Source organism: Lacerta agilis, chromosome 2 (genome assembly GCF_009819535.1).
Source record: "Lacerta agilis isolate rLacAgi1 chromosome 2, rLacAgi1.pri, whole genome shotgun sequence".
Lineage (NCBI taxonomy): Eukaryota > Metazoa > Chordata > Lepidosauria > Squamata > Lacertidae > Lacerta > Lacerta agilis.
The window spans coordinates 47,431,100-47,458,599 of NC_046313.1; the positions used below are offsets into that span (position 1 = coordinate 47,431,100).

The 27,500-nt window shown below is 46.1% G+C and overlaps 1 protein-coding gene across 18 annotated transcripts in view; it reads right to left on the reverse strand.

Annotated features, from left to right (window-relative positions):
• The window catches only part of ABLIM3 (actin binding LIM protein family member 3), a 142,070-nt gene that overhangs the window by 40,637 nt on the left and 73,933 nt on the right, over window positions 1-27,500 (reverse strand). For 17 of the 18 annotated variants that reach the window (XM_033139935.1, XM_033139934.1, XM_033139933.1 and 14 more), the window contains exons 2-6: window positions 19,895-20,035; window positions 14,129-14,312; window positions 11,656-11,768; window positions 5,732-5,858; window positions 3,335-3,428 (exon numbers count right to left, since the gene is read on the reverse strand). In XM_033139935.1, the coding sequence (XP_032995826.1) occupies window positions 3,335-3,428; window positions 5,732-5,858; window positions 11,656-11,768; window positions 14,129-14,312; window positions 19,895-20,035 (659 nt within the window). The remainder of the gene's footprint in view (window positions 1-3,334; window positions 3,429-5,731; window positions 5,859-11,655; window positions 11,769-14,128; window positions 14,313-19,894; window positions 20,036-27,500) is intronic. The other variant, XM_033139918.1, reaches the window with a different exon arrangement.

A 27,500-nucleotide genomic window follows, 5' to 3' on the forward strand; every position in this document is an offset into this window, starting at 1 on the left:
TCAAAGTCTACAAAAAGGATCGTCTGTGGCAGGACTGGCAGGCCTCATTACCACCCTGCCAGGGCTCAGTTTCTGAGGAGAGAGGTGCCAAATTCAAGCTTTCCATCTGCCTTCCTCCATGTGACTAAATTGATTGTGACAGGCTGCAGTTGCTCAGGGCAAAACTCTGCACATGCTCTGAGAAAATTTTCTTCACCATTTCTTCACATATTTCAGGGATCAGATGTGGCACTGAAAACAGATTCTGGAGCTGAATCTGTGCCCCAGCATGAGCTGAGCCCCATTTAAATTCAGTGGGTGGTATTCCACTAAATTTTATTCAGAATAGACCCATTCCAGTGAATTAGGACCATTAATTTAAAACTTAGTTGAATGCCACCCAGTGGCTGCATGTTTTAGCAGTGGGGAAATTAATTCTCTCTCTCTCTCTCCTCTCTCTCTTAAAAAAAGAGGACTTTAAATGTGCAAAGATGACAAAGTAATCTTCACTGACCCACCTGGCTTGCTGTTTACATTAACACAACGCTTCTGTTCTGCCATTCCCTGTTCTGCCCTCCAACACCCTGGAGTGTCAACACTTTAATTATCTCACTCCACAAACCTCTGGGTCCTGGAATGCTTGCCCTGGGCTCCCAAGTTTCTCTTTGCAGTCACAGCCTTCATCCACCATGAATTCCTTTTGCCTGCTAGTACATTGCTGCATGGCTAACAGCTGTGCAGGATTTGTTGCCACGGCAACAGAGAGAGGCAGGGTGTGGAACCTGGTGACAGAGCATTCTCTCAGGTAGATGGATGGAGAGGAGCATCTGAGAAATGAGCTCATGTCACCTGGAGGGCAGGTAGGGTAATTGATGGCTATTGCAGCCACAGAGACAGTCGAGCAGCATTGCTGAAATGCCTGGGACTCGGGAGAGGAGATACATACCTAGGAAGCTGCCTTACAGTGAGTCAGATCACTGATCCACCCAGCTCAGTATTGTCTGCACTTGACTGGCAGCAGTTCTCTGGGATCGAAGACAGGTCTCCAGGATTTGGGGCTTTAACATTTCAACAGCACTCTGTGCGGCACCAATATTTGGTGCCCCCCCCACTCTCACCTTCCATTGTTTGTCATTGTTGCAGCGCCTGCTGTGACACTCTTTCAGCTTGGCACTCAGTGCAGGCAAACCAGCCGTGCTCCCCTAAATACACCTCCGCCGGGATGTCAGACAGAGTATACTCCTAGCCTTACATGGAGAATCTGGGGATCAAACTTAGGACCTTCTGCATGCAAAGCAGATGCTGTAGCTCTGAGCTACTGCTCCTCTTTTTCTTCAGGAGCAATTGCAGGTGATCAAGAGTGATAGAATCAAAATCCCAATAAGGGCGTCTTCTGTTGCAGGCTGGGAGCACAGGCTGGGCACTTGATGGACAAAGGGCCCGGCTATTTTTGCCTAATTTATTTATGCACTTCAAGAGGATACCATAATACCATTTATACTGATCTGTGATGTGACCATATCTGTAATTCTCTGCACAGTTCTGGCTGCTGCATGTCAGAAAGGATATTGTAGATATGGAAAAGGTACAGATAAAGGCCACATCCCCCCAAATGACCAGGGGACAGGAGCAAATTCCCTATCAGGAAAGATCTGGGACTTTTTAGTTTCGCAAAAAGGCAAGAAAGTGGAGGATACACACAATAAAGGTTAATAAAATTATGCATAGTGGGGAGAATGTCGATAGAAGATGTCTCCCGGCCTCATAGTATCAGAACCTGCGATCATCCAGCAAAGCTAAACACTGGAAGATTCAAGACAGACAAAACAAAGGACTTCTTCACACAGCACATAGTTAAACGATGGGATTTGCTCCTTCATTGCACTGTGATGCCCATCAACTTAAGCAGTAGGCAAATTCAGGGAGGATGAACCTGCCCTTGGCTGCTTCTCATGACGGGGATCTGAGGCAGCATGACTCTGAATACCAGTTGCTGGAGAATAACAGCAGGAGTGGGTGATGGCGCTCATAGCCTGATTATGGGCTTCCCAAAGGCATCTGGTTGGCCGCTATGGGAAACAGGATGGTGGGCTCGATAGGTCTTTGGTCTGACTCAGCAGTGCTCTTCTGATACAGGTCTGGCACTTTATCAGAAGCTGAGGAGTTCTGTGCTTACCTAAAATTCGTTGGTGCAAATCGGAGACATTTGCCTGAAATGGCTTCATTTGTATACTTCATTTTGATTCAACAAACATTCTTTTTCCAGAAATGAGGAAGGTTTCTAATATATTTTGCTGCTGACTGAGGAAAGAAGGTTGGGATTCACTGGCCAATCAAGGGGGGCGGGGTTCAACCTTGGCATTAACAGCACCACACTCTAACCAACTGAGCTATTTACACCAGATACTGCATTCCTCATACCTTTTCAGTGTGTTTTCCTCTGTCATCATGAGGAATGGAAACAAACTTTCAGAAAACCCCCAATGATACTTGGATCTGGAGGATGGCACTGCAGCCACCAGATTATAAATGAAAACGCACATTCCATGCTATGCAATTCAGACACAGCCGTGCCAATTTTTAGCACTCCCCACTCCAGTTATAAATAGACTGCTATATTTAGCATCCTCCAGGCTTGCCTATATAATCGTAATGCACAGTTGCTGATTCTCCTCCTGTCACTCAGGTTCTGAAGTGCAACATACACCCTTCCAGAAAACCAGTCCCTTACAACAGGGCTGGCAAACTTGTGGCCCTTCAGATATTTCTGGACTCCAGCTCCTATCATCCCCAGCCAGCATGACCAATGGTCAAGGAGGATGGAGGTTGTAGTCCAGCCTCACTTGGAGAGCCAGCAGTCTTTTACCCCAGCTTTACACTGGTGACATGATTACAATTTCTATTTTACTTTTGGGGTAAAATCAGTGTCTGAGCTTAGAAAGTGCCAGGAACAAAAACAAACAAATAAACAAAAACAAAACCCCAGACCACCTGACCTGATAGCCCTTTCTTAGAGCAGTCAATAGTTATCCATGTATCCAGTACCATTTTTCTAGAAAAAGAGGAGCCAGGACTTACTATGGACACGTTTCTTGTTCTTTTATAATGGCAATGGTGCCCACCTGAGAGAGGCCAGAACTGAGTTCCGGCTGAAAAAAAAAAAGACCTGCATGTATCCCTGTGTAACGAGAAGTGTCACAAGTCTGAGCAGCACCGTGTACCATTCCTTAAGTCAGAAAGGAAAAAAAAAATAGTGTCCTGTGTATCTCTTACTAACAGAAAGCTCTGCTTCCTTGACATCACAACAACAATACCATTGGTGTTAGAGAAAGGGCCCTGTCCGCACTGAACTCACCTCCAGGACTCTGCCACTGATGTACCGGTTGCAGGTCTCACATTTAATGCCAAATTGGGCATGGTAGTCAGATTCACAGTACGGAATGCCATCCCTGTGGGAAAAGATTCAGGCTATGAGGCTTAGAAGAGGTAAAAGGATAGTCAAGAATCTCTCCCCACCCCTCAGCAGAATTTCTATTGTATGATGCTGAAATGTGACCTGTGCTCAAGTGAAGGGCACCAAGGGGGAAAGCAGCCTGCCAGGAGCTTATTTGGGTGACCAGTCAGAAGCTTTAGTAAAGTTCACAAAGGCTGCTTTACATTATTGGGGTTGAGGAGGCTCCTTTCCCTTGATCTCAGCCTTTCCACTCCTTGCCTTTTCTCCTCTCGCTCCCCATGCTCTAGGACATCTTTCCACCACAACTCTGCCTCCTGTTCATTGCTGCATTGCACAGGACAGGGAAGGAAAGAGTTATATGGAAGGTTTAAGCTTTGTGCCTCAGCACAGTTCCCAGGAGGCAGCAGGAAGGCAGTTTCTCGGGCACAAAGGTGCCCTGTGGCAAGGGAGATGCCCACACCAAAGAGGCGTGTGAGTCTAGACTCCTGCTTTTATTGCTCTCAAAAGGTTTTCATGGACTTAGCGGTAGGTTGTTTCCCTGTTCTCATGGTCTCTTAGGACACCTGTCACTCCTGGTGGTAGGATAGAACTTTATGGGACAGACAGATAGATTTTGAACTGGAGAGTCATTGCATAAGGGTACCATGGAACTACTATTGCCTGCTAATCTGAAGCTGCTCCTAACCTGCTTGGACCCAATTCAGAGACCAATGGAGTTCTTTATTTACCAGGGTTTTTATCAGGGATTGGTTGAGCAGTGAATGAGCTCTTCGGGGGAACACTTCCCTAGCCACCTGCTCTCAGCCACATTAGATTGATTCATAAATGCACACAATGGGTGAATTTGGATGACCGTATATTGACTTAATAAGCCAAGATCAGAATAAGCCTGCTGGCTGTGTACACACTCCCTTCAATCCTCCCTCTGCCATGGAAGCAAACAAACCAGGAAGATTTCCACTAGCTATACAGTATTACTATTCTGTGATGTTCTGAAGATGTTAACTGCAGTTTCCTCATTTGCGCAAAATGAGAAGTTATGGTTAATGAAAGACTTCCAGATCTGTTTGCTCACTCTTGCAAGGGGGGGGGGCTATGATACCGAGATGTGATAATGATCTTAATGCAGTCTATGCACACTGAAGAAGTAACCTAGTGCAGTGGCCACATCCAACACCAATAAAGAACTATGACCATGCTTAGCGCAATGGAGAGCAGGCCCCTGACTCATGCTTGAGCTCTGACATCATAACCAGAGGGAAAAGCATGAGGAGTTTTGATAAAGGAGACTAAAAAAGACAGACAGGCAGGCAGGCATTAAATGTCTGTAGACTTTTCTTTGAGGAGTGTTAAGTCTGACAAAACCTGCTTCACACGTTACGCTTTCTACACAGTCATTCATATTTGGTTAAGAAAGGAAGGGGGAGGGAACTTGCAAAACATAATGGTTGAATTGCTATGTGACTATTATTTTATTTTATTGGCCCGCTGCATATATACTGGTATATAAACCCGCTGTATATAAACTCAGCACTTAGAAAGACATCCACATGTTATGCTAGCACAAGGATTTGTCTCTGTGTGAAAGGATTCAGAAGATCCTTTGCCCTATCAGGCCTAGATTACTCAAGGGCTAAAAGTGTCCATTGATTAACCAGTGTGTATTGAGTAATTAAATCACTAACTGCACAGTAAAAATGTAATGTGGCTTTTAAATGGGATTCTAGCAGACGCTGTCCAGTGACTTTCAGTACTGATGGCAGTTTTACAAACAATTATCTTGAGGGAATTTAAGATAGCTTTACTGCCAATGAAAGTAATTTCTCTGCATTACTCAGTCAAGAGAAAACGTTGTTCTCATTATATAGCCTCAAATATTTCCTGGCACTGTCTGTAATGTCACAGTTTCAACTCTCATCCATCTACACACAGGAGATAGGTGCAATATTTACTGCAGCAGTCCTGTGGCCTGTCAAAGGACATTTTGTAGGAAAGGTGATCTGCTGGTTCCCTCCAGGTAGATGCAAAAGGAGGCTGCATATCTTTCTGGAGAAAGAGATGTACAACTCCCCTCTTTGTGCATTACACAGGGAATGAAAAAGAGGAGGCACGGAAGAGTCACTATTTCTTTCCCAGCTTGGATGCAACGTACAAAGTCGAAGGAGAGATGGCAGGTGGTGCAGCCTGGAGACCTTCTCCAAGGGCACAGGTCAAATGCTTAGCTTTGAAGCAATCCCCACCCACTCGGCAGAGACATGAGGAATGTGGGCCAGCAGGCCATAGGGAGGAGACACGCACTTGCTGATGTATTCTCCAGTCAGGACAATCCCACAGGTTTGGCACTTGAAGCAGCTGACATGCCACTGTTTCTCCAGGGCCAGGAGAGACTGACCTTGCTTGATCTCCTCCTTGCAACCTGCACATTCTGGGAAGCAAACGAAGCAGAATTAACAACACAGCAGCAGTATCCTGAACAGTTTAAGAAGCAGACACTGAAGGACAGCTGTGCCCACCAATGGCATGCTGCCTTGCAGAATCATGGACAACACTAACTTGAATGACAGGGCATGCAGTAAAGGGTGCAGACATTCCGGGAGCCCTGTGCCATTTTCAGGGTCCTGTCCAAATTTTATGCAAGGAGTAGCTATATATCTAGCACAGGGATGATGGACCTCAGGGCCAGGAGGGGAGTGCAGCCCTCCAGGCCACTTTGTCTGGCCCTCAGAATTTTCCCCAGGCCACACCACTCACTAGACCTGCTTCACATCTTTTGCCTGGCTGGAATATGTCCTTGAAATCTGATGATGCCTTTTTCTTGCCTGATTGGAGGAAAAAGAGGGGTGTATGTGTAGAAATTGATGCTTTTGAATTATAGTCTCCTCTAGCACCATAATTCAAAAGCATCAATTCTTCGGAGATCAGCCTTCTTTATGGTCCAGCTCTCACTTCCATACATCATTTCCCAGTAGTGATGTATGGAAGTGAGAGCTGGACCATAAAGAAGGCTGATCGCCGAAGAATTGATGCTTTTGATTTATGGTGCTGGAGGAGACTCTTGAGAGTCCCATGGACTGCAAGAAGTTCAAACCTAACCATTCTGAAGGAAATCAGCCCTGAGTGCTCACTGGAAGGGCAGGTCCTGAAGCTGAGGCTCCAGTACTTTGGCCACCTCATGAGAAGAGAAGACTCCCTGGAAAAGACCCTAATGTTGGGAAAGATTGAGGGCACAAGGAGAAGGGGACGACAGAGGACGAGATGGTTGGACAGTGTTCTCCAAGCTACTAACATGACTCTGACCAAAGTGCGGGAGGCAGTGGAAGACCGGAGTGCCTGGCGTCATGAAGAGTCGGACACAACTAAACGACTAAACAACGACAATGTGTAGAAATAGCCTACTTGTCATGTCACAGTGAGGTGAGATGGGGGAGTCCTCACCAAAAGAGGATCAGGAGGTGTCAGCCTTACACCAAGCCCTGGGTCAGGCTCCATCAGGGGTGAGGAGCCAAGGTCTTATGAAGAGGCAAAGGAGGGGCCATCCACACTCAGGGTCAGCTCAGCCCCTGACATGAGGAAATGGCAGATTGGAAACCTGTCTCAACCAAATAAGTGCCTGGCTACAGACAAGGGCTCCTCAGGAGTAAAGGTCTCCTTGAGAGGAAAGCCCTCATCTGCAAGAAGGCAGATGATAAGAGTCAGCCTCTGCACATTCTGATCACGAGCTGTTCTGACCTTGCCGTTTGCCTGACCCTTGTTGTAAGCTCTGTGTGCTTAGACCCTGACCTTGGACTGGCCCTGGATGCTCAAGAGCCCAGTGAGAACAGGTCACTGCTTTACAATGGGAGATTTTGCATTAGTGGCTCCACCCACTTTTGCCTCTGGGTCCCGCCTATCACAGGAATGTGGGCCAAAGGAGGTTGTCCAGAGGGGAACAGTGGAGAATGGCACAAAGTGGCTCCCAAAATAATTGTTGAGCTACACACACACACACACACACTTCCCTTAACAATTGCAAGCTGAAAGTTGTAAATATTACTCTCAGCCCTGTGCTGAACTGAGCACCTAGGGCAGAAAGTGAACTTCCTGTTTTAGTTACAGGTAGCCGTGTTGGTCTGCCATAGTCAAAACAAACAAACTAATTAATTAATTAATTCATAGGTGCTACTGGAAGGAATTTATTTATTTATCATTTAGTTTTCCTGTTTTAGGTCACATTTGTTGAGCCTTACTGCTGGCAAGTAGTGTGCTTATGTAATAGGCCTGTGGAAAGAACGACCACATTCCAGCTGGCTGCCAATTTCTTCCTCTTCCTGGTGAATTGCTCCTTGCTGTTTCCACTCCTGATCCAACTGCTCAAACCAAGCCAGATGTGGCAATTCAGGAGCACTTTTGCTTTTGAAGAACCTAACCTAGGACCGCCTGGCACAAATGAAAAGGAAAGCAAAGAAACAGAGGTGGGGCACATGGATGGAGCTTCTACACACCACCAGATGCTTGAGGGCACCATGGGCCCCTTTGTTTCATCTCCATGCCCCATTGAATTATTTTGCTCAAGAACAGGCAAGGTGGTGGTTGACATTCTGCTGGCAGCCCCCACCTACCCCATGTCTCCCACTAGTAGAAATGGAAGGGTATTTTTCCGCGCAAGGCAACATCGGAAGAGCTGTTCGCTAACCTCTGTCTGTCTTGGCCATGTCCGGCCTGTGGCAATATTTACCGGCTTCCCTTCCTTTCCCATTTCCCTCGCTGTCTGTCGAGACCAGTGACAGGAAGCACATGGGCTTGGAAGCCACGACCTTGACTGTGCTCTGACAGGCTCTTTCATCCTGTCCCTTCAAAATTGGAGAATCCCCCAGTTTTCCAAGTAGCCGCTTTGCTAGATGGGTTGCTGCCCATGTAGAAGACGGGCTCATCCTTTTGGGAAACCAATTCCAGCAACAACAGCAAGTGCAACGAAATGCCCAAAGGTGCAGAGGTGAAGGGCATCACTGCTGGTGCTGCCTTTCACTTGCCACACCTCAAGAGTGCTGGAGGGAGAAAAGGCAAAGCAGATCCTCAAGCTCCATTCCTTCTTTTCTACCTCTTCACTATTCTGTCAATGCTACCCTCAGGCTTGCTGGCCGCTCACCCTTTTTTGCTACATTCCACCGCTAGGAAGGCTTAGGGGAACCTCCAGTTATTTTTATAGCTCCATACAACACTTCAGACAAGTTTGTTCTGGATCCTGGAAGAAAAGGCAGTTAATCACGAAAGCCTTATATGTTTTACAGCTGCTAACCAAATGATATTAAACTCCCACAGCAAAATGTTTTGCCTTTATGTATTGTGGGGCGTTCTAACCTGGGTAACCTTTGCATATACTCTTCCTGTCTCCTTTTCTGAAACAACTGTGAGGTGCTGTTTTAGCAGCACCAGTGAGTGTGCATTAAGAGCAGTGGCTAATATAGGTAGAGAGAGAGAGAGAGAGAGAGAGAGAGAGAGAGAGGGAGAGAGAGAGTGTGTCACTGTGTTTCACCTGGACCCATCCTGAATGCTGCTTGCAGCTGGTTATGAATAATCCATGCTGCCCTCAAGTAACCTGAGCTACACAGCCAAGGAGAAGAATATATGCAAGAGTGGATTTCAGGGGAGGATGTGGTCTTCAGGTGACCTGATAGTGGTCTAGGGCATGGAGAGGGGAGGGTGAGGAAGGGGGGCAGAAACCGCATAGTGGCCTTCACTTGGTTTCTCTCTCCTGGGTCTAAATAGGTTCCTGGAAATCAGGCACAGAGGGAGGGGAAGAGAAGAGAAGCAGTGTGCAGATTCAGCAGGCTCTGGACTGCCAGTTTGATTCACAGCACCTGGTTCCTGAGTTTCCGGTAGTAGAAACTGTTGGCTAACTAGCCTGATTCTGAGAGTTCTGTTCCATTATTATTATTGTTATTATTATTGCAGCTATAAGATGATAATTAGAACCCAGAGAACATCTCATTGACTTAATAGAAAATACCTTAGCAGAGTGATGCTTTGCTATGTGCACAATTACATATGTGTAACGTGTAATATTACATGTGTGCTACATGTAGTAGTAGTATTATAAATATCACCTTGGTGTTACAAGTATCACAAGAATGGAAGTAGGGCCAGCCAAAGACATTCTGAGCCAGAAAATACAAATGACACCCCTATCTTAATAATTAACATGGGGCCCACAATCCACAGGGAAGTTCTCCTCTACATCCCTCATTGTAATGAACTACTATGCCCTTGCTCAGTTCCTGTTTCCTTTGAAGTGGCTTGCACCCTATAGGTCCAAATCTGTCTGTCTCCAAGTCCAACAACATGAATGGAATCTAAAATACACAGATTGAAGCAGCTGCTTCACTTTGCTGCATGGATGGAAGCTGTTTGTAACTCTGAAATATTGGGATCTGAAAGGAGGACAGCTGCCAACTTCACCATTCCAAAAACTCCAGGGACAAACTCCAGCCAAAGATGCCATGAAAGATTTTATTGCATTTCAGTGACATCATTTGATCAATCGGAGACATCGTCTGGGTGATGTCTGGGTGCAATCACTTCTTGGAGTAGATGCAGAAGCTGGTAAAGGAATATTGTTGTCATCAAGTACACATTTCTGCTATCTCTCTGTTACTTTAGTGGTCGTAGATACATTAGATTCCAAGCTATAGTAGCCCTCCTCCTCCTTTGATAGCATGGAGGAGATTGACAGATGCAGCTGCTCAGCTCCTGCCTCCCATCCAAAGGAAAGAAGTTGTGCCCTAGACCGCATCTCACAAGACGCCCTCCATCTTTCATTGCCAAGGAAAGGCCAATAGTCAACCCTACCCTGGATTCCCACCTTTGTTTCCCTTTACAGGGCATCTCTTTCCTATAGACCAGGGGCAGGTGAGCCCATTGGCCATGCTGGCTGGGGCTGATGGGAGTTGGAGTCCAACAACATCTGGAGGGGCACAGGTTTCCCCATCCCAGATAAAGATCCTCCACACCAGCTAAAAATGCATTTGCTAACCAGTCTGGAGGTTATCAGTGGGGGTACAGCAAACAAAACAGCCTGGAGGCCAGCTGTCACCTGCAGATCCAGCAGCCAAGACAGGGAGAGCACGTCCTGATATTCAGTTGATTTGGACACATAAACATAGGCATCAAAAATTCAACCCTGGATCAAATGGTCACAGTGCAGTTATACACACTCATGCCTTTGGGAAGATTCAGGGAGCCAATACTGAGGAATCCTTGTGGGCACCAACATCTTATATACATTTGTGTGTGTGTGTGTGTGTGTGTGTGTAAGCTAAGTGTACAAATTTGGAATTACATTTCCAAATGCAGCTGTACAACAAAAAGGGGAAGGGGTCTGCAGAAATGCGGGTGTAAGTTTGACTTTCTCTTGTAACAGTGCCTTTTTATGTACTTCAATTATTGTTTCTTAAAATATGTATTTTAAACCATCCTTCATCAACTAACTCTCAGGCTGGTCTACATGTAGACCACATTCTCAAACATGGTGCTATGTATATATAAATCTATTGAAATCAATAGGAACAAGTGCTCTCAGTTGGATTGTGTTCACAGTGTTGCTCGTGTTTGGCAGTTCCCTGCAGCCTGGCCAGGAGCAGGCTGTCACCGGGGGATGGGACACACACTGTTTTTGAGGAAGACGGTGCTGTTCTTCCCTTTGCAATCAATGTGTCTAAGTAAACACTAGGGAACAAGAACATCTGTTGCTTCCACACTGACACCACACAGCCTACATTGCAATTGTGCCCAGCTGGTCCACATCCCAGTGCAGAGCACTCGCCAAAAAAAGTACTGTATTGTGTTGTTTTTTTTAAGTGATCACCATTTAAAACAGGAGTAGAGAACCTTCTTCAACCTGAGGGCCACATAATTCTCTCGGCAAACGTCTGAGGACCAGTTGCCTGTGGTGGGTGGGTCCAGAGGCAAAACTGGGCATAACATTGTATGTGAATATTCCCTTTGTACACTAGTTTCTCCACAGAGTCACAGAACCCTCTCTATTCTCCACCCAGGCAAGCAAGAAGCACCCGAGTTTCAGCCCAGCAAAAACGCACATGGAGTATGCAAAGTGGAGCCAGTGAGAGATGTGGCCCGAGAAGGAGGTACAGCCTGGGGAGAATCTCAAGGGTTCACATTGGATGGAAGTTCTCCACACATTTACTGGCAAAGTATAAAAATAATGAAGTAGGATCTGCTGGACTTACGGCTTGGTCCATGAATCTTGATGGGTTTGTTGCTGATCAGTGAATGGGAGCAGGTTTGGCAAACACAGTCCTTGCCACTGAATGTGACTTTGTCTCCAATGGGGAACGGCTTCCTGAAAGAAAGGTGAACCCAAGAAAACATCACAAATACTCTGTAGGACTTCAGATACCTATGGATCCCCTTTGCTGGTTTGCTAGTTCTTCTTCTTCTATAGCACCTCACACCCATCATTGGATCTATGCCTCTTCAAGCTATCTCCAGCACTCACTGTTGCTTCCTCTGTTTTTCTTTTATTTTTAAGCCTTGTTCCCCCTCCTTTATATGTTGCTTTTGAACATGCTTTTTAATTAGAAAAAGGGGACATTGCTCCATTCTCAATCTCCTCCTGTGTTGCAGTATTACTAAAACTCTGGGACAGGCCAATTTGTTCTGTTTCCCCGGGTCACCCCAGGCATCTCCCATTTCCCCCTTCAACATCTCTGTCACTTTGTTGTCTTCCTCTATACCCTACTTCCCTTCTTTTTTTTTTAAAAAAGTTCCAGAGTCACACTAGAAAGTAGTACAGTTAATATCATTTTCATTGCTTTTGCAACTGAGCAGAACCAATGGCTTAACATCAAATATTACAGCAACAGATTTCATGATCCTTATAACACATTTGAACATTTCAATTCAAATATCAATATTTGGTTGACAACAATGAAGGCCTTATATTTTTTTTTAAAACAGATTTCAGTATCCTGAGTGGAAAAGATGGGATTTTGCACGTATTGAAGAATGCAGAGCAAATGCTTCTGTCTATAAAGACACAATAAATCAAACAGGCATTTGGGAAAAAGTAATTGGGGGAAGGAGGGGGATATAGCTTGCAGCAAAGGATATGCCATTGAGGAGAAGGGAAAGACCTGCACACCTGGTCTATACAAACAAAGCTGTATGTGTTAACATATCCTGAATGTTACATGCTTGGATTAATTTCAGTTTAACTGAATAGTTAATCGCCCTGGAGAACAAATATATTGGGTGGCATAGGACTTCTAGAGAATGCCAGTTTTGTAGCCTGGAATCAGAATGGTTGATCTGTTTCTCATAGATGGAAGCAATGATCCCCATCCCATCAAGTTTTAAGCAAAAGAAGCTGTATATATAGAGAGGTAAAGTTACAGACTGTCAGGCACCAGGGGTCTCAAATCACCAGTGCCACTATGACAGCTGAACAGAAGAGGCTGAAGCTGTCTTTGGAAAGTGACCCACAGCATGGCAAAGTGAGACAGGGCTTTCCAAACTGTATGTATGACCTTGATCTCCTCAAGAGTTACATTTAAAGCACATGGCTTCCCCAAAGGATTCTGGGAACTGCAGTTTGTTAAGGGTGCTGGGAAGTGTAGATCTTTGCGGGGGTAAACTAAAGTTCCCATTATTCTTTGTGGGAAGCCATGTGCTTTAAATGTATGATGTGCATGCAGCCCGTATCTGAGCAGCAGGTCCACCTTGATCAACTTGTGCCCAATGTCCACCTTGACGTACACTTACGCCAAACCACGGCTTGTTCAATCTGTTGTCTCACAATACAGGGACAACATATACATTGCCAGCAGTGTCATAGCTGCTTGTACACCTTTGCTGGCAATGCTTGAAGGGAAAATATTGTGTGGGTGCCAACATTGCTATGTGATTCCTTCCAGCAGACCATAGCAATGGTGGTGGCAGTGACGTGTGTGTGTGTGTGTGCGTGCGTGTGCACATGCCGCACAGCTAGTGTGGCTAATTAAAGACTAGCTTTTCCTGTCACTCACCCTTGCCCATCTTTCATTTTAATGCTCTCCTAATGCACTCCCAACACTAAGAATGACAAATTAATAGACCTGTCCCTCCAGAGTATATTTGAGTTCATAGCCCCCAAAGTAGCTTCACCATTCCCTTGGGAGATTACTAATCCCCCCTCCTCAGTTGCAGGACCATCCATCCACCCTCAGGCTAATAAGTGGCTACATACAACCTGACATCCATACTGCCAGAATTAACCCCTCTCTTGCTTGACATGCTCTCGATCCTGCCAATGTGGCACAATAATAAGTCATAGAACCAGTTATTGCCTAATGACGCACTGTGGAGGTATGTACTTTCGAATGTGCAAATATCCACTGTTCTGAGAGCATGTATAGATATTTTATATTATTTTAGAGAAATGAGCGCAACGCATGTACAGCTTTTTGTCGTTGTGAAGAACGCAGGCATCTTCCAACCAGGCTGTGTTGCCTCATGCTTTAAGGAAATATCCTCTTTCTAGCACAAGTTCCCATTGCCTTGACACTCCCCCAGGTGTAAGAAAAGGAGGTGTGACACGGTGCAGGTTTTTACCATGTCGTATCTGCACACCCCACAATATGGGTCCAAGCACCTCAGGCTTTCCGTTTGGGGTTTTCACTTATGAACGGGTTGCCCACAATCACAGCCAAACATTCCACTCACCTGCACATGCTGCAGACAAAGCACTTTGGGTGGTAGGTCCGGCCCAAAGCTGAGATCACCTCTCCTGTGATGAAGTCTTGGCAGCTATCGCAACGTGTGCCATAGAGCTTCTGGTAGTCATGGGTGCAGATGTATTCCCCATTTTTAAAGAAGAAGCCGGACTGAGCTAGGTCACAGCCACACACTACAGAGGGGGAAGCACACACAGATAGAGAAGGGTCAGCCTGTCAGTTATCTTTCCCAAAGCTGACCTGTTTTTCTAAAGCAGGGATGGGCAGAAGGTAGACCAGGCTATACTAGTACACCTCTCTCTCTCTCTCTCTCTCTCTCTCTCTCTCTCTCTCTCTCTCTCTCTCTCTCTCTCTCTGTGATTTGCACTATAGAATCGCATAATTGTAGAGTTAGAAAGGACCCTGAGGATCATCTAGCTCAACCCCGGTGATGCAGGAACATGCAGTTGTTCCATATGGGGACTGAACCTGCAATTATCAGCCCCACGCTTTAACCAACTGAACTATCCAGCTTTTTAAAAAACAACAAGGAGGTGTTTTTTTTTTTTTGGTTTTTTTAGGTCAACAGGTTGCTGACTCCCAAATGTACAACAGCAAAAACAGGATGACTTTTCCCTTCTAAATTAGGCAGCTGAAATGAAGCAAGGACTTTTATGTGAAAGGACAGTGAACTCAATGCAGTTCTGATACTGAGAATAAATTCCAAAGGCTCAGAACATGCTCAGGCGCAGCTTGTTCCTTAATTCCTGTTCTTTAACGTGTTCCTTTCGTGTGGGACTATGTTTGGTAGATCCTGAGGTTCTTAGTAAAAAGCAAAGCGGGCCCCATAAGTCCAATGTCTGACTGCCCTGACTTCTGTTTCAGTGTATCTGAAGAAGTGTGCATGCACACGAAAGCTCATACCAGGAACAAACTCAGTTGGTCTCTAAGGTGCTACTGGAAAGAATTTTCGATTTTGTTTTGCCCTGTTTTAAAGAGCTTGTGTGAGGTGCTACAGCAGAGTTGGGTGCACTGACAGTAGAGACATTCCTTGGTCAGAGCAAAGACACAGAGTTGGGAAAGCAAGCCTGAGAATGTTTCCTTGGGCAGTTTGGATGTGTTCGTTCTTCAGGGTGTCAATCCTGTAAACCCAACAAAACGAACTAAAGGGCCAAGCCCCATCATTCAGCCCCACAAGATGTCACTGTTGGGTTGCTGGCAAGGTCCAGGATAAAAAAGGAGAGAGAAAGCGGGCAGGCCTGTTTTGGGGAGATTTGTGCCCTGCTGAGAGAGAGAGAGCTTGGCTGCTGCTTTGGGGAATTGTCTGTGAGCCTCGGTGCATGACGGCAACAGACTTTGCCTTCTTTAATTGGGCATTAGCAGACAGCAAGAGGGTACCTGGGCAAAGCAGCCTGGCAGAGGGAAGTCTGACCTCTGCTCAGGCGAAAGTAGATTCATGCCATCCATCCTGCTTCTCAGCGTGATGTGGGTCATCGTATCATTAGTGGCTGCTGCAACCACAAGAGAGAATGGAAAACGTAGGCAGTGGCTTTCCCTGTCTTCCTAATCACCCCATGAGGTGACTGAGAGAATCTTGTCACGAAATGGAGAAATGGCTCACTTACCAAAGACACGTGCACACACTTAGACTTATTGAAAGAAGGGGAAGATTTGACCTATGGCTTTGGACTGCATCTTTTCGATGTGGTTGTGAAGGACCACATCCACAGCATACATTTGAATGCACTATGGTACCACTTTAAACAGTCATGGTTTCCCCCAAAGAATTCTGGTGCTGAGAATTGTTAGGAGACCCTATTCTCCTCACAGAGCTACAAATCCCAGAGGGGTTGAACAATCAACCCCTCTTCGCAATGAACTCTGGGAATTGTAGCTCTGTGAAGGGAAGAAATTCTGATTGGTGGAAAGTGGCTGGAAAGGTGTGCCCTGCAGTCCCTAGATAGATTGCTGCCCTGGTATGACTGCTGCACATGAGGTGACTCGCCTAGGGCAGGGGTCTGCAACCTTTCAGACAAAAAGAGCCACTTGGGCCCGTTTCCGAAGGAAAAAAAAAACTGGGAGCCGTGGCAAAACCATTGCGACATTTAAAACACTATTTACACCCCCCCTTTTCTGTACTTCTGTAAACCTTGGGAGCTTCCCATCACCACCCAAAAAACCCTACAAAACAACTTTGGAACAAGAGACATGTTGCTATGCCCTCCTCCTCTGCCTGCTGGAGAAACTGACAAGCCTGGCATCAAAAAGAAAACTTTCTCTTGGATTCGGGGCTTTTCCACAAGCCCCCACTTCCTGCTGATGATCCATGCACGCAACGACAGGCCTCTTCGCTGGCTTCGCCACCCCCTTCCCCAAATTCAGCAACTCACCCGGTTTTCACAGGCACAGGTAAAAATTGGGCCCCTCTCTACCAAAGGCATTAAAAGGCAGGCCGCCACATACCGAGATACGCACGCACGCACACACCACTTTAAATGGAAATTTCCCACGATTGCCAAAGTCTCCCGTACGCACCGAAGAAGCTTTGGCACACACACACACACACACCACCCCAAAGCAATCATAGATGAAAGGGGCAAACTTAAACTGATCCGCCGCAGCGGCAGGGCAGAGCAGAAGCTGAGCCGGCCAGCTGGGCACGCTGAGGAGGAGAGGGAGATGAAGGAAAAGAAAGAAGGAGTGCACCACGCCGGGCGCCAGGAAAAGGAGGTCTCGCTCTCACTCACCCATCGGGGACATCCGGGAGCGAAGGAGGCGCTGCCAACCCCCCACCTACCCCCACTGTCGGTAAACGTGTGATTAAAAAACAACAACCCCTTTTTAACTTCCTCTAAAATTCACGTTGGAGAGAGGAGGGGGGAAAGTTGCAATATTCCAGGGCAGCCCTCTCAGGCAATGCTGGGAAGGGAAGCCAAAAAAAGACTCCATAAAAATAGGGATGGGGAGAGATCTTTGGATAAACTATGTTTTATTCTACGATTCAAGTCCCCAGAGATGCACCCCCTGAAAGAGAAGGGGGGAGCTTCAAGGTCCTGCGCATCTTTCCCAAAGGAGAGGTGGGGAAAGAGAAATCTCCAACTCCGCTTCCGATCAACGTGCGAGTGGCAGCGTGCGTGTTCAGGGAAGGGGGGGCGCCCAGTGCGGCTAATTGAGAGAGATCCGGTCTCCACTTGCCAGATCGAAAACGATCCAGCGAGGGAAAGATCCACAGAGGGGGCAGCGATGGGGCTTGAGGAGGGGGGCGGGAAGAGAGGAGGAAGGAAACCACCCAGGACTCGAACCATCCGCAAGAAGTCACAACTCCGGCTGATCAACTTCACGCTCTTGCTTCCTGGCCTGGAGCGCTGACGGGGCCATTGCGCCGCTCCTCCTCCCACGGCTCCTCTGCCCCCCGGGCAGGCGAGGCGTCTCGCAAAGATCTTACCTCGTCGAGTCGTCACCTCGTTGAATCCACCAGCCCGCAGCAGCTCCACGGCGGCAGCAGCAGCCAAGCACCTCCTGGACATGCGCCAAGGAGGGAAACTGCTGCTGCCTGCTGCTGCGCCTGCGCTGGCAGAAACGAGGCACAGCAGCAGCCTCCGGCCAGCTGGAGGGCGGGCTGCCGCCGGCCAGCTGGAGAAGTGGGCCGGCGCAGGCGGGCCACAAGCGCAGCGCGGCGGGCGCAGCTCAGGCGGGCCAGAGCCGCTGCAAGGGTGTCAGAGAGCCGCATGCGGCTCCGGAGCCGCAGGTTGCTGACCCCCGGCCTAGGGCGACATGCTCCACAGAAGGCAGGAGATCCCAATCTGGCCTTCGCAGCAGCTTCCAACTCAGCTTCTGGTAAATTGAAGATGCAGCTGAAAGCTGAAAGCTGGGAGCTGTGATGCCACTGGTTTCCTTCCATCCTTCCAGACACAGGTCTGGATTTAGGGAAAGGTCAGTGGCACATCTTGCCTCAGGTACCAAAAGATCTCAAACTGGCCCTGCTGGCAGGTGAATATGAGAGCACATAGACCTGCCTGATTCCCTCTCATCCTGAAGGCTGTGAGCACCTTCAGATATGATGCCTTGCCTAGATTTTCTGGTTGAAACCTGATGAGCCACACATTGCTCTTAGCATTGATGATGGAACAAGGGACTGCGCAGCCCTTGCAATTCCTACTTTCTCACCTTATCTTGGACCCATGGACAAGTTTTCTTAGGAGCCATTTTCTACACGAGCTCCGCACACAAATGTTCAGAGGTTTGGAGTGGGCAGCAAGACAGGCGTGTTCAGAGCCCATCACTTGAGCATGTTCTGAGCCCATGCTGAGTTCTGCTGAGATGTGAGTGTTGGGAAATACTTCAGCTCATCCTTGGCCTGCGGATGGAAGGGTGGCTGGGGAGGAGCAACGCTGAGCTGTTGTAAAACTTAATGGCCCAGAACGGATGCGAAAGGGCTCCTTAATGCAGTTATTGAAACAGCTGCTCTTATGAAGGGGGTAACCGGATCTATAAATTTTAAAGTGGGAATTGTCAGAGCTAGATAAGGCACCCTGTTAATTCCCACTCTTACTGTTTTCCACAATTTATTTAATTTAATTAATTGATTAAATTTATGGCTCGCCCTTCCTCCCAAAGGATCCCAGGGTGGCAGACGAGGGATAAAGCAATGCATACATCTTAAGAGCATCTTTAAAGCAATCTCAGTACAGATGCTGAATGGGAAAGAGCTCAACTTTAAAGGCCTTTTGAAAGAGGAAAGTTTTCAATAGGCACCAAAATATGGCACCTCTTTAATATTTAAGGGGAAGAAGCAAGTTTTCCTTGCTGTGTCCAGCACTTCACACTTGTCTGTGTCTGGCATAAAAATACAAAAAGACCTCCATGAGAGCTTTGCATTTCACCACCGAATCCCTGCAAAATGTTCAAAGTGCAAGTGCCTTTTTTGCTCTGTGATCTCTCATTAACAAAAATAAATGATAGCAAAATAGAAACGTTTGGCAACTTTCCAGCATTTGTAAATATAAGCTTCAGCTCTAGCCCTAATGCAAAAATATGTGATCTGAAGGCTGCAGCATTCTTTCAGACCCTCCAAGTGTGCCTATTTTCCAGGGATAGTTCTGGATTTACAGCAGACATCTCGGTTTCTGATTTGATACTGGAATGTCCTGCTTTTCCTCATGATGTCCCTATTTTCATTGGAGAAATGTTGGAGGGTATGCAGTTATGTGACCCCCGAGCCATCTCAAGGCAGCCCTGTATAGGGATTTTTTAAAATAATGTTTAATGTTTTATTTTGTTTTTTATATATGTTGGAAGTTGCCCAGAGTGGCTGGGGCAACCCAGTCTGATGGGTGGGGTCTAAATAATAGAATCATAGACTCTTAAGAGCTGGAATGGACCTGGAGGGTCATCTAGTCCAATGCAGGAATCTCAGCTAAAGCATCCATGACAGATGACCATTCAACCTCTGCTTAAAAAGCTCCAAGAAAGGTGAGTCCACCACTTCTCCCATGGACAAAAATTAATTTATTGTTGTTATTATGGAATAGGGTGCCCTATTTTCAACGGAGAAATGTTGGAGGGTGTGTTCTTTGCCTTTCCTCATTGTCACAATCAGTAAATGGACGCAGTGAATCCATAAGCTTCGGATAAGTGTTGAGTGCCTCTTAAATGCTAAACCGAACACTGCCTTCGCTTGTGAAGGGCATGATCCTGTGGAACGGGGAGGAATGCCTGACTCTAACCTTTGTGTCCTTTTTGAACAAGGCAGCTAGTCATCCCCCAAAGCACTTACCTTGGCAGGTGAAGCATCTGATGTGGAAGTGATTGCTCTGGACACGCACCACCTCCCCTTTACACGTATCTCCGCAGCGATAACAGTGGATGATGGTGGGACGGCCCCCAGGGTTGTATGGGTTTTGCTGGAAAGGAACTGCTGGGGAATAAAAAAGGCAGAGCTTGTTAGCAAGCATGCAGGAGGACGGATAGTCAAGAACAGCCAGCTTATAAATACATGAGCCAATTTCTTTCCTTGTAAAGTTTAGTGTGCAAGCTATAGGGCCTAGTGCAGGCTTGTGTTTCATTTCACATATTGTTTCGGGAAGTGCAAATTAAGTGGATTTGCATTTTGGGGGGGGAAGCTAACAGATCAAAATTCTCTCCCATTCTTATGCAAAATAAGGGCCTGAGCTCTGCACCTCTAGTCATTCAGAATTTCAGCGTTCAGTAAAGCAGCTTTGGGCGGAGCTCTTTCTCCACCCCGCCCCACACCTACCTCTTCATGAATGGGTGTGTGTGTGTAAAATGCTGGATACTGGTGCACAGTTTAAGGCAACACTGCTTGAGGGTGGAGGCGGGGCAAGAAAGACCATAGGATCTAGACATTCTTGAAGAGAGCTGCCTTTCCAAAGAGATTCTGAGTTCTACGGGGAATTCTCACATCAAAAGTGAAGGTCAGATTTGTCAAGGTTAGTCTGACTACTAGACCCTGAGAATTCTCCAGGGAAGCATCTGATGTATCTGTCTCTGAGCCCTTTCAAAGTAGGCAGTAGACGGCCAAGACCCCCTGGAGAATGGATTGAGAGATAAGGGCTTCCTAACCCTTCTGAATCTTGCAGAGCGCCCTTGCAAAGGGAATAGTTTTCTCGACATCTGTTTCTCTTTCTTTGATGCTTGTTCAGCAAAACTATGTATTCTGCAGTCCAAAGAGGGTCTGTCAACAAAACCAACCACCTACAACCCCAAACCTTGCTTCAGTACTATGCTCTTATTAGGGAGTATACAGTACCAGTAGTATTTTATTTTATTTTTGGCCATGTGATGGTAGTGGAGGTTAACTTTGCTGCTCAGGGATGATTCCCCTGTTGTAAACAGATAAGCTTTTTTTAAAAAATATTTGACACCTTTATTTATTTATTTATTTATATCCTGCTTAATTGCCCAGGAGACTTCTAAGCGCTTTACAAGTATAAACTAGTTGCAAAATTCACATGCACAAACACCCTCTCTGTGAGATGTGCACTCCTGTGCTACAGAGGGAGAGTGCATAGCCTGCAAGCCACTACTAATGGGAAAAGATATAACAACAATTCATCAAACAGCACAGAGGCAGGTGGGGTAGGGTGTTACGTGGTGGTTCAGCAGCAATGTCATTGGGCATTAACCCACAGGTGCCCACAAAACTCTAGTCTACACAGTGCCAGCAATTGCAGTGGAAGTGCTTTCTATAGGAAAACGCTGTAAATGTTGGCAAAATACTGTGATGTGATTGCTCATTCAACATGCCTGCAAGAGAAGCATCTTTTTCCCATGGATCCCCTAAAACAGACTTCGAGCACAGGCAGCATTCAGAGTATGAGCTCAGACATACCCACAAATCAATTGAGTGGCTTTGCATCCCTTTCTGCACCAACCACTAATTTCTGGTCCTGGACTACAAAGGCCTCTGCAGCAATTTATTTCTGTCCTTCTTGTTTCCTGACATGTTCCTGGCTCTAATCTTTATTCCTCCAACCACCATCTCCTGCTTCCTTCCACAACTCTGCTGCCCACTTTCTCTTGCTCCCTCTTCCTTTCCCACTGGAACTCCCTCCCAGAACATTCCCATGGTGTCACCTCCCCCTCCACTGCTCTCCCTTCAGATGCCTCCTTAACAGCCCACTTTCCTCCATGAAGGTCTTTTCTCCTTCTTTCTAAGCTGAAACAAAGCCAAAGTATGCAAAGCTGCACTTTTCACACCCACTACTTGCTAGCCTTTCAGTGGCCCCTCTGTTGTCTCCACACTCTTGGAATTTAGACTGTTAAGTTCCTTGGATCATTTTGCCTGATGGATAAATATAGGGATAGAAGGTGTGGAAGAGCTGCAGTTCAGTGAAAGAGCACATGTTTTGCATGCAGAGGGTCCCAGGTACAATCCCTGACATCTCTAGGTAGGGCTGGAAATGGCTTCTGCCTGACTCTGTTGGTCAGTGTAGACCAGGACTAGCCAACTCAATGGCCTCCAAATGTTGTTGAACAATACTTCCCATCACCCATATCAACTAGCTATGCTGGCTGACACATAGTCCTCAACTGTCCTGATTTTCCCGGGACATCTTGGAATTACAGAAGACATCCTGGCTTCTGATGGGATCCTGGAATGTCCCGTTTCCCTCCTCTATTGTTGCCACTGTTGACAAGCTAAGGGAGGAGGATGAACCAGTGCTTGCAGCCAGCACTGGCACTTGCACATGTCTTTCTGCGATGTGCTTGCTTGAGTCAGCTGGCTCGCATGGCAGTGCAGCACTAAAAGATGCACATCCTGATTTTCGTCAGCTGAACGTTGGGGGGTATGCTGAGAACTAGAGTCCCACAACATCTGAAGGGTATCACATTGGCTACCCTTTGTGTAGATAACACTGAGATAGATGAACCAATGGTCAGACTCAATATATGGAGACTTCCTGTGTTCCTGTGTACTGTACAAATGTTTTTGACATTCTTACTAGATTGATTATAAACCACCTTGAGAAAACTCTGCTTTGGAAGGTGGCACATAAATAAATACATAAATACATAAATACATAAATAAAATACCAAAATGGGATATCACAACTATATTTTGTATGGGATTTCAGTGGGGTCAGGAAGTACAGTAGTCAACTACATGTCCAGTGCCCACTTTCCACACTGAGAACAAAGAATCATCCAGACATTCAAATAGAACCAGAGAGCACCAGACATCCTTTTACAAGCAAAGATGAGGGGGTTTGGGGGGTCAAGGAATTAATCAATGTTTAAACAAACATTCATTCAAAAAAATCAAAAAATCAGCGCTGGATGATTTCGCCTTCAATTATTATGGGCTTCTGGTCTCTAGGGAAACTTCTCAGTGTCCATAGCAACCTGTCACCAAGCTGGTGAGCTCAGTGCCTGATAATATAAGAGGACTGAGCATGATAAGGAGAGGTATGGGGGGTGCAGGGAGGGAGGGAAGAAGCATGGGCTGCAGACTTCAATTAAATGGCAGGGCCGTAGCTGTGACTCTTATCTCCCAAAAGAAAGTCCTGTTTCTGCAGAAGAAACTTGGTGAGATCTAACCACAGGATCTGTACTTTCCTGCTTTCTCTTATCTCTGCTCAGCATTAAAGAAGTTATTTCCAAGTTCAGGATTGATTAACCCAAGGCTCTTGTTGGAATTCCCCCTTATTTACGTGACTGGCATTGTCTTCCTCTTTCTCCAATTGTTTCCCAGGAGTTTGCCACTCCTCCTTGCCCCTTTATGAGAGCATTACAGGCACTGCCTTCCTCCTTTGCAGAGGGACAGTCGATCAGGGCCAAGCTCATTACGCCAAAATAATCCAGTAATAATGTAAGTAGCATTAGGAACATTGCAGCAACGAGAAGATCGGGAGCGGGGGGGGGGGAGCTGAGTGGAATGCCTTAATCTCTCAGTGGTTCACTCCTGCCTGAAGGAGACGTGCTTACTTAGCAAGAAATTAAAGCCAAGTTCACCTCGTCTTCATCATCATTAATGCATTGGTGCTCTTTCTGCACCAATGCAAAGGAATACATGGAGTACTGTTCTCTCTGGTGTAATTTCAGGGAGTCGTAGCTGGGGCAGAGTAACCAGTGGAGTTTGACGCATTTCCAAATCCTTGTTTAACTCAATGCTCTCAGTGATGAGTAGGCAGAGGGAAAAACAGCAGACAGAGGAGCTCCATAAGACAACTCGGCTATGGTCACTCCAGTTTACTCACAGAGATGTTACAACTCCAAGATGTTTTAGTGTCTCAGGCAGAGCAGTAAAAGGCATTCTCCTATAAACAAGGGTGCACAGTCCCCAAGACCAGCTAATGTATTTAGGTATCTTCTGCAGAAGACCCCACAAGCACCTCTACTACTGCCTGATAATAAAAATGAAGCAATAAATTAAATAACTGAGAAACTGCTGACCTTCCATGCTGACCTTCCATGATGTCCAAAATTTGCCTCATTCTGCCTAATGGGGGGGGCAGCTCTGTTTAAGGCCAAAACACATATCCAATGTGCTGTAGGGATGTTACCCAAACAGCTTCTGTGGGGTAAGTGATCCCCATTACAGCCCTCATCTAGAGCTACTTGTTGCATGGATTGATGCCCGTGTATTGTGAATTTTCAGGGACCTATCAGTAGCCACCAAAAATGGGAAGAGATTGGATAGAGAATACTCTCGCCAACATGATGGCATCGATTTACACAAGTGATGCCCAGGGATAACCTGCCGCAAAGAAGCTTGTGTGTATGTAATGTAACAGGCTCTTCTAGCTTTTGTGGGTTTTCTCTCTTCATGTGCAAAAGCTAAACATGTTCAATAACTGGAGGGAAACCTCAAGGGGACAATAGCATATTTTATTTTGCCATGTCCTTATATTAAACTTTGTACTGTATTGATTGTGCTGGAAATGTTGCTTAGTCCCAACGACAATGAATGATGGCACATTCTCCATTGGCTCCTCAGAGCCCTGAATTTGGCCTGAATTTTCCATTGCCAAGTGAAAAAGCTATGTGCAACGTATGCAGCAATTATGAATTTTACAGGTGGCACACACTCTCCCCCCCATCATCTCTGACCCTACAACAGTAGCAGAATGTGATTGTGAGCCTTTGCTTTCGGAGGAGACAAGCTAAAGCTGAAGGTCTCTAGCCGTCACTTGGGCATCAAAGATGACATTTCCATTTTGCTTATCATCATGGTGTTATTCCTGTGTACTTGAGCAGGGATCTTCCCAGCAAGCCCTGCTGCATTCTCTGAGCTCTTATCTCCTTGGCTCCTTCTTTGCTAATACCTGCTGTGTTCTGCCAGAGGCAGCTGTGATTGGTGGAGGAGCAATCTGTGTCAATTAAACACAGAGGCCATTGGGAGAAGGAGACTGTTGGGGCGATGAAAAGGATTATTATACATGCAGAAAAGTACTGAGTCAGAACTAATGGTCCTACACTGTCACCTCCCTACCTCCCGCCCCAAGTAAATGGCAAGAGTCTTGATTATAGACACTTTATAATGCAAAAAGGCAGAACAGATATCACAAATATTGGACTTAGAGGGGTTTAGCACTTGTGGTAAAATAGCCTGAGGGTTCTTTATCTTGCTGTGCTCATTAACCTGCAGCTGTGGGTGTCCGTGTGGTAATTTACTCTTGCATTCATGAACAATATTTCTTTGGTAAAATGGGATGTTGCATAACAAAAAGGAGAGCGTTCTGTAGGCACTCTGTGTCAAGAATTATGGTAGTGTTATACTCTGTGTGGGCCATAGATCAGTGTTAGAACATCTGCTTTGTATTATTATTATTATTATTATTATTATTATTATTATTATTATTATTATGCAGATGGTCCAAAATTCAATCACTTGCATTTCCAGGTAGGGTTGGGAGAGACCCTGTGTCTGAAATCCTGGAGAGCTACTGCCAGTCAATGTGTAGACAATACTGAGCTGGATGGGCCAATAGTCTAACTCAGTTGAGTTCTTATGTTCCTATATTTTGATATAACAGACTGAATACAGCTACCTCTTTGGAAAAAAGAGGTAGAAAACCAGGGTGGAATCTCCCCCTTTCTGTCTCTGTCTCTCCCCACCACTCTTACTCTCTCTCTCTCTCTCTCTCTCTCTCTCACACACACACACACACACACATATATATATATATACACATCTTCAAACACTCATGCACCTGCATTTGCAAACCCTGACACCAACCAGGTTTCCAAGATGCATATACATGGGTGTTTAAAGATGTGTTTGTGGCATCTCCACTTAGACATGTTTCTTGCAGAAGACTGGTGTAATTCCAGCATTTCATGCAGCAACCATAATGCATGGAGTTGTGAGCCATTAAGTTTAGAATCACAGAGTACAGCATGTAGAATGGTACCCAGAGTGCCAGAGGCAGTAGATTTGAGTTCTGAAATGGAGGAAGTGTCTAACATAATCCTGTCTATTTACTGACCTAGAGGCATGACAGCTGACTTAAGTTGCTAAGTCTAGTATAAACGCCGTGCATGAGAATCTCCTAAATGCCTGATATAAAGTATCTACAAACCACCACCGCAGCAGGCAGAAGTGGTTCTCCTGAGTAGGGATCAATAGACTTACTTGTGGTTATGACGAAAGCAAACCCTGACTACATTACTCAATGTATTAACTGGTGCAAAAGTGTAATCAAAATAGTGCACACAAGGTAGTTTAAGGGATCCGGCCAAAAACAGACTATAGATCACATCCACACCATACATTAAAGCATTCTCACACCACTTTAACAGTTATGGCTTCCCCTCAAAGGTTCCTGGGACCTGTAGTTTGGAAAGGGTGTTGAAAATTGTTTAAAGACCCCCACAAAGCTATAATTCCCAATACTCATAACCAACAACAGCACCCAGGATTCTTTGATGAAAGCTAAGGCTGTTAGAGTGGTGTAAGAGTGTGGAAGTGACCATAATAACTAGTATACTGGATGGATGGGAGGGGTTGAGTTGCATCATTTAGCTAGAATCTAGCTTATGACTGCATGTCCTGAGCTGGATGCAATGCAGATGTGTGGGTGTAAGTTAAAGTATGTTAAGCCCTGCTGAAGACAACATGTTGCTGCAGCAGATGGAGGGTGGGGTCCAGGGAAGAGGAAGAAACCAATGCCTGATATTATGACCACATCCCCATTGGTCCTTTTGACTTCCAGCCATTGCCAACTTTCTACTTGAACACTGCCACACGTCACAGCCGTGTCCCCCACGCCTGTGCTCCGGACTAATGCAAACTGGAAGCTATAGATCACCATTAAGAACACATCATTGCAAGCCTCCCAGTGCAAGCACCCGCTTTATAATTCTGTCCCTGGGTGACGTGTTGGCATCTTTGAGTTATCTGCTCTCACAGGGGTACAGAACAGCTTGATCTAATTAACCACCTGTAATTAATTTTTGCGAAGTGCTTTGAGGAGGCACAGGTGAAGGATGCGATAGGAATGCAAAGCAATCTTTGTGTACCGGCAAGCATTTAGCGCATTGGGGGTAGGTGATGCGTGGCAGCTTTACCGCGTGGCTGGAGGGTGAAGGGAGCTGGCATGTTTCAATGGGTGGGACTATAGTGGTGTATGGAAGATGTGGGAATGTTGGCGGCAGCATCTGAAGCATGTATGGCTGGATGAATGAATGTATGGAGCATGGCAGTGCATCCTAGTCAGTGTGCATGGCGCTGGTATACTAGCAAGAGGCTGGCAGCATAATCGCAAGGCGGCATTTGATTTGACAGCCTCTCCTCAAAAACTGGCTCATTGGGTAAGCACTTCGCTCCCCATGCAGACTACCCACCTTTGCAACTGCTCCTCCCACTCCTTTCATGCGATGATGGGAACAAACGAATGATTAATCACGTTAATCTCTGC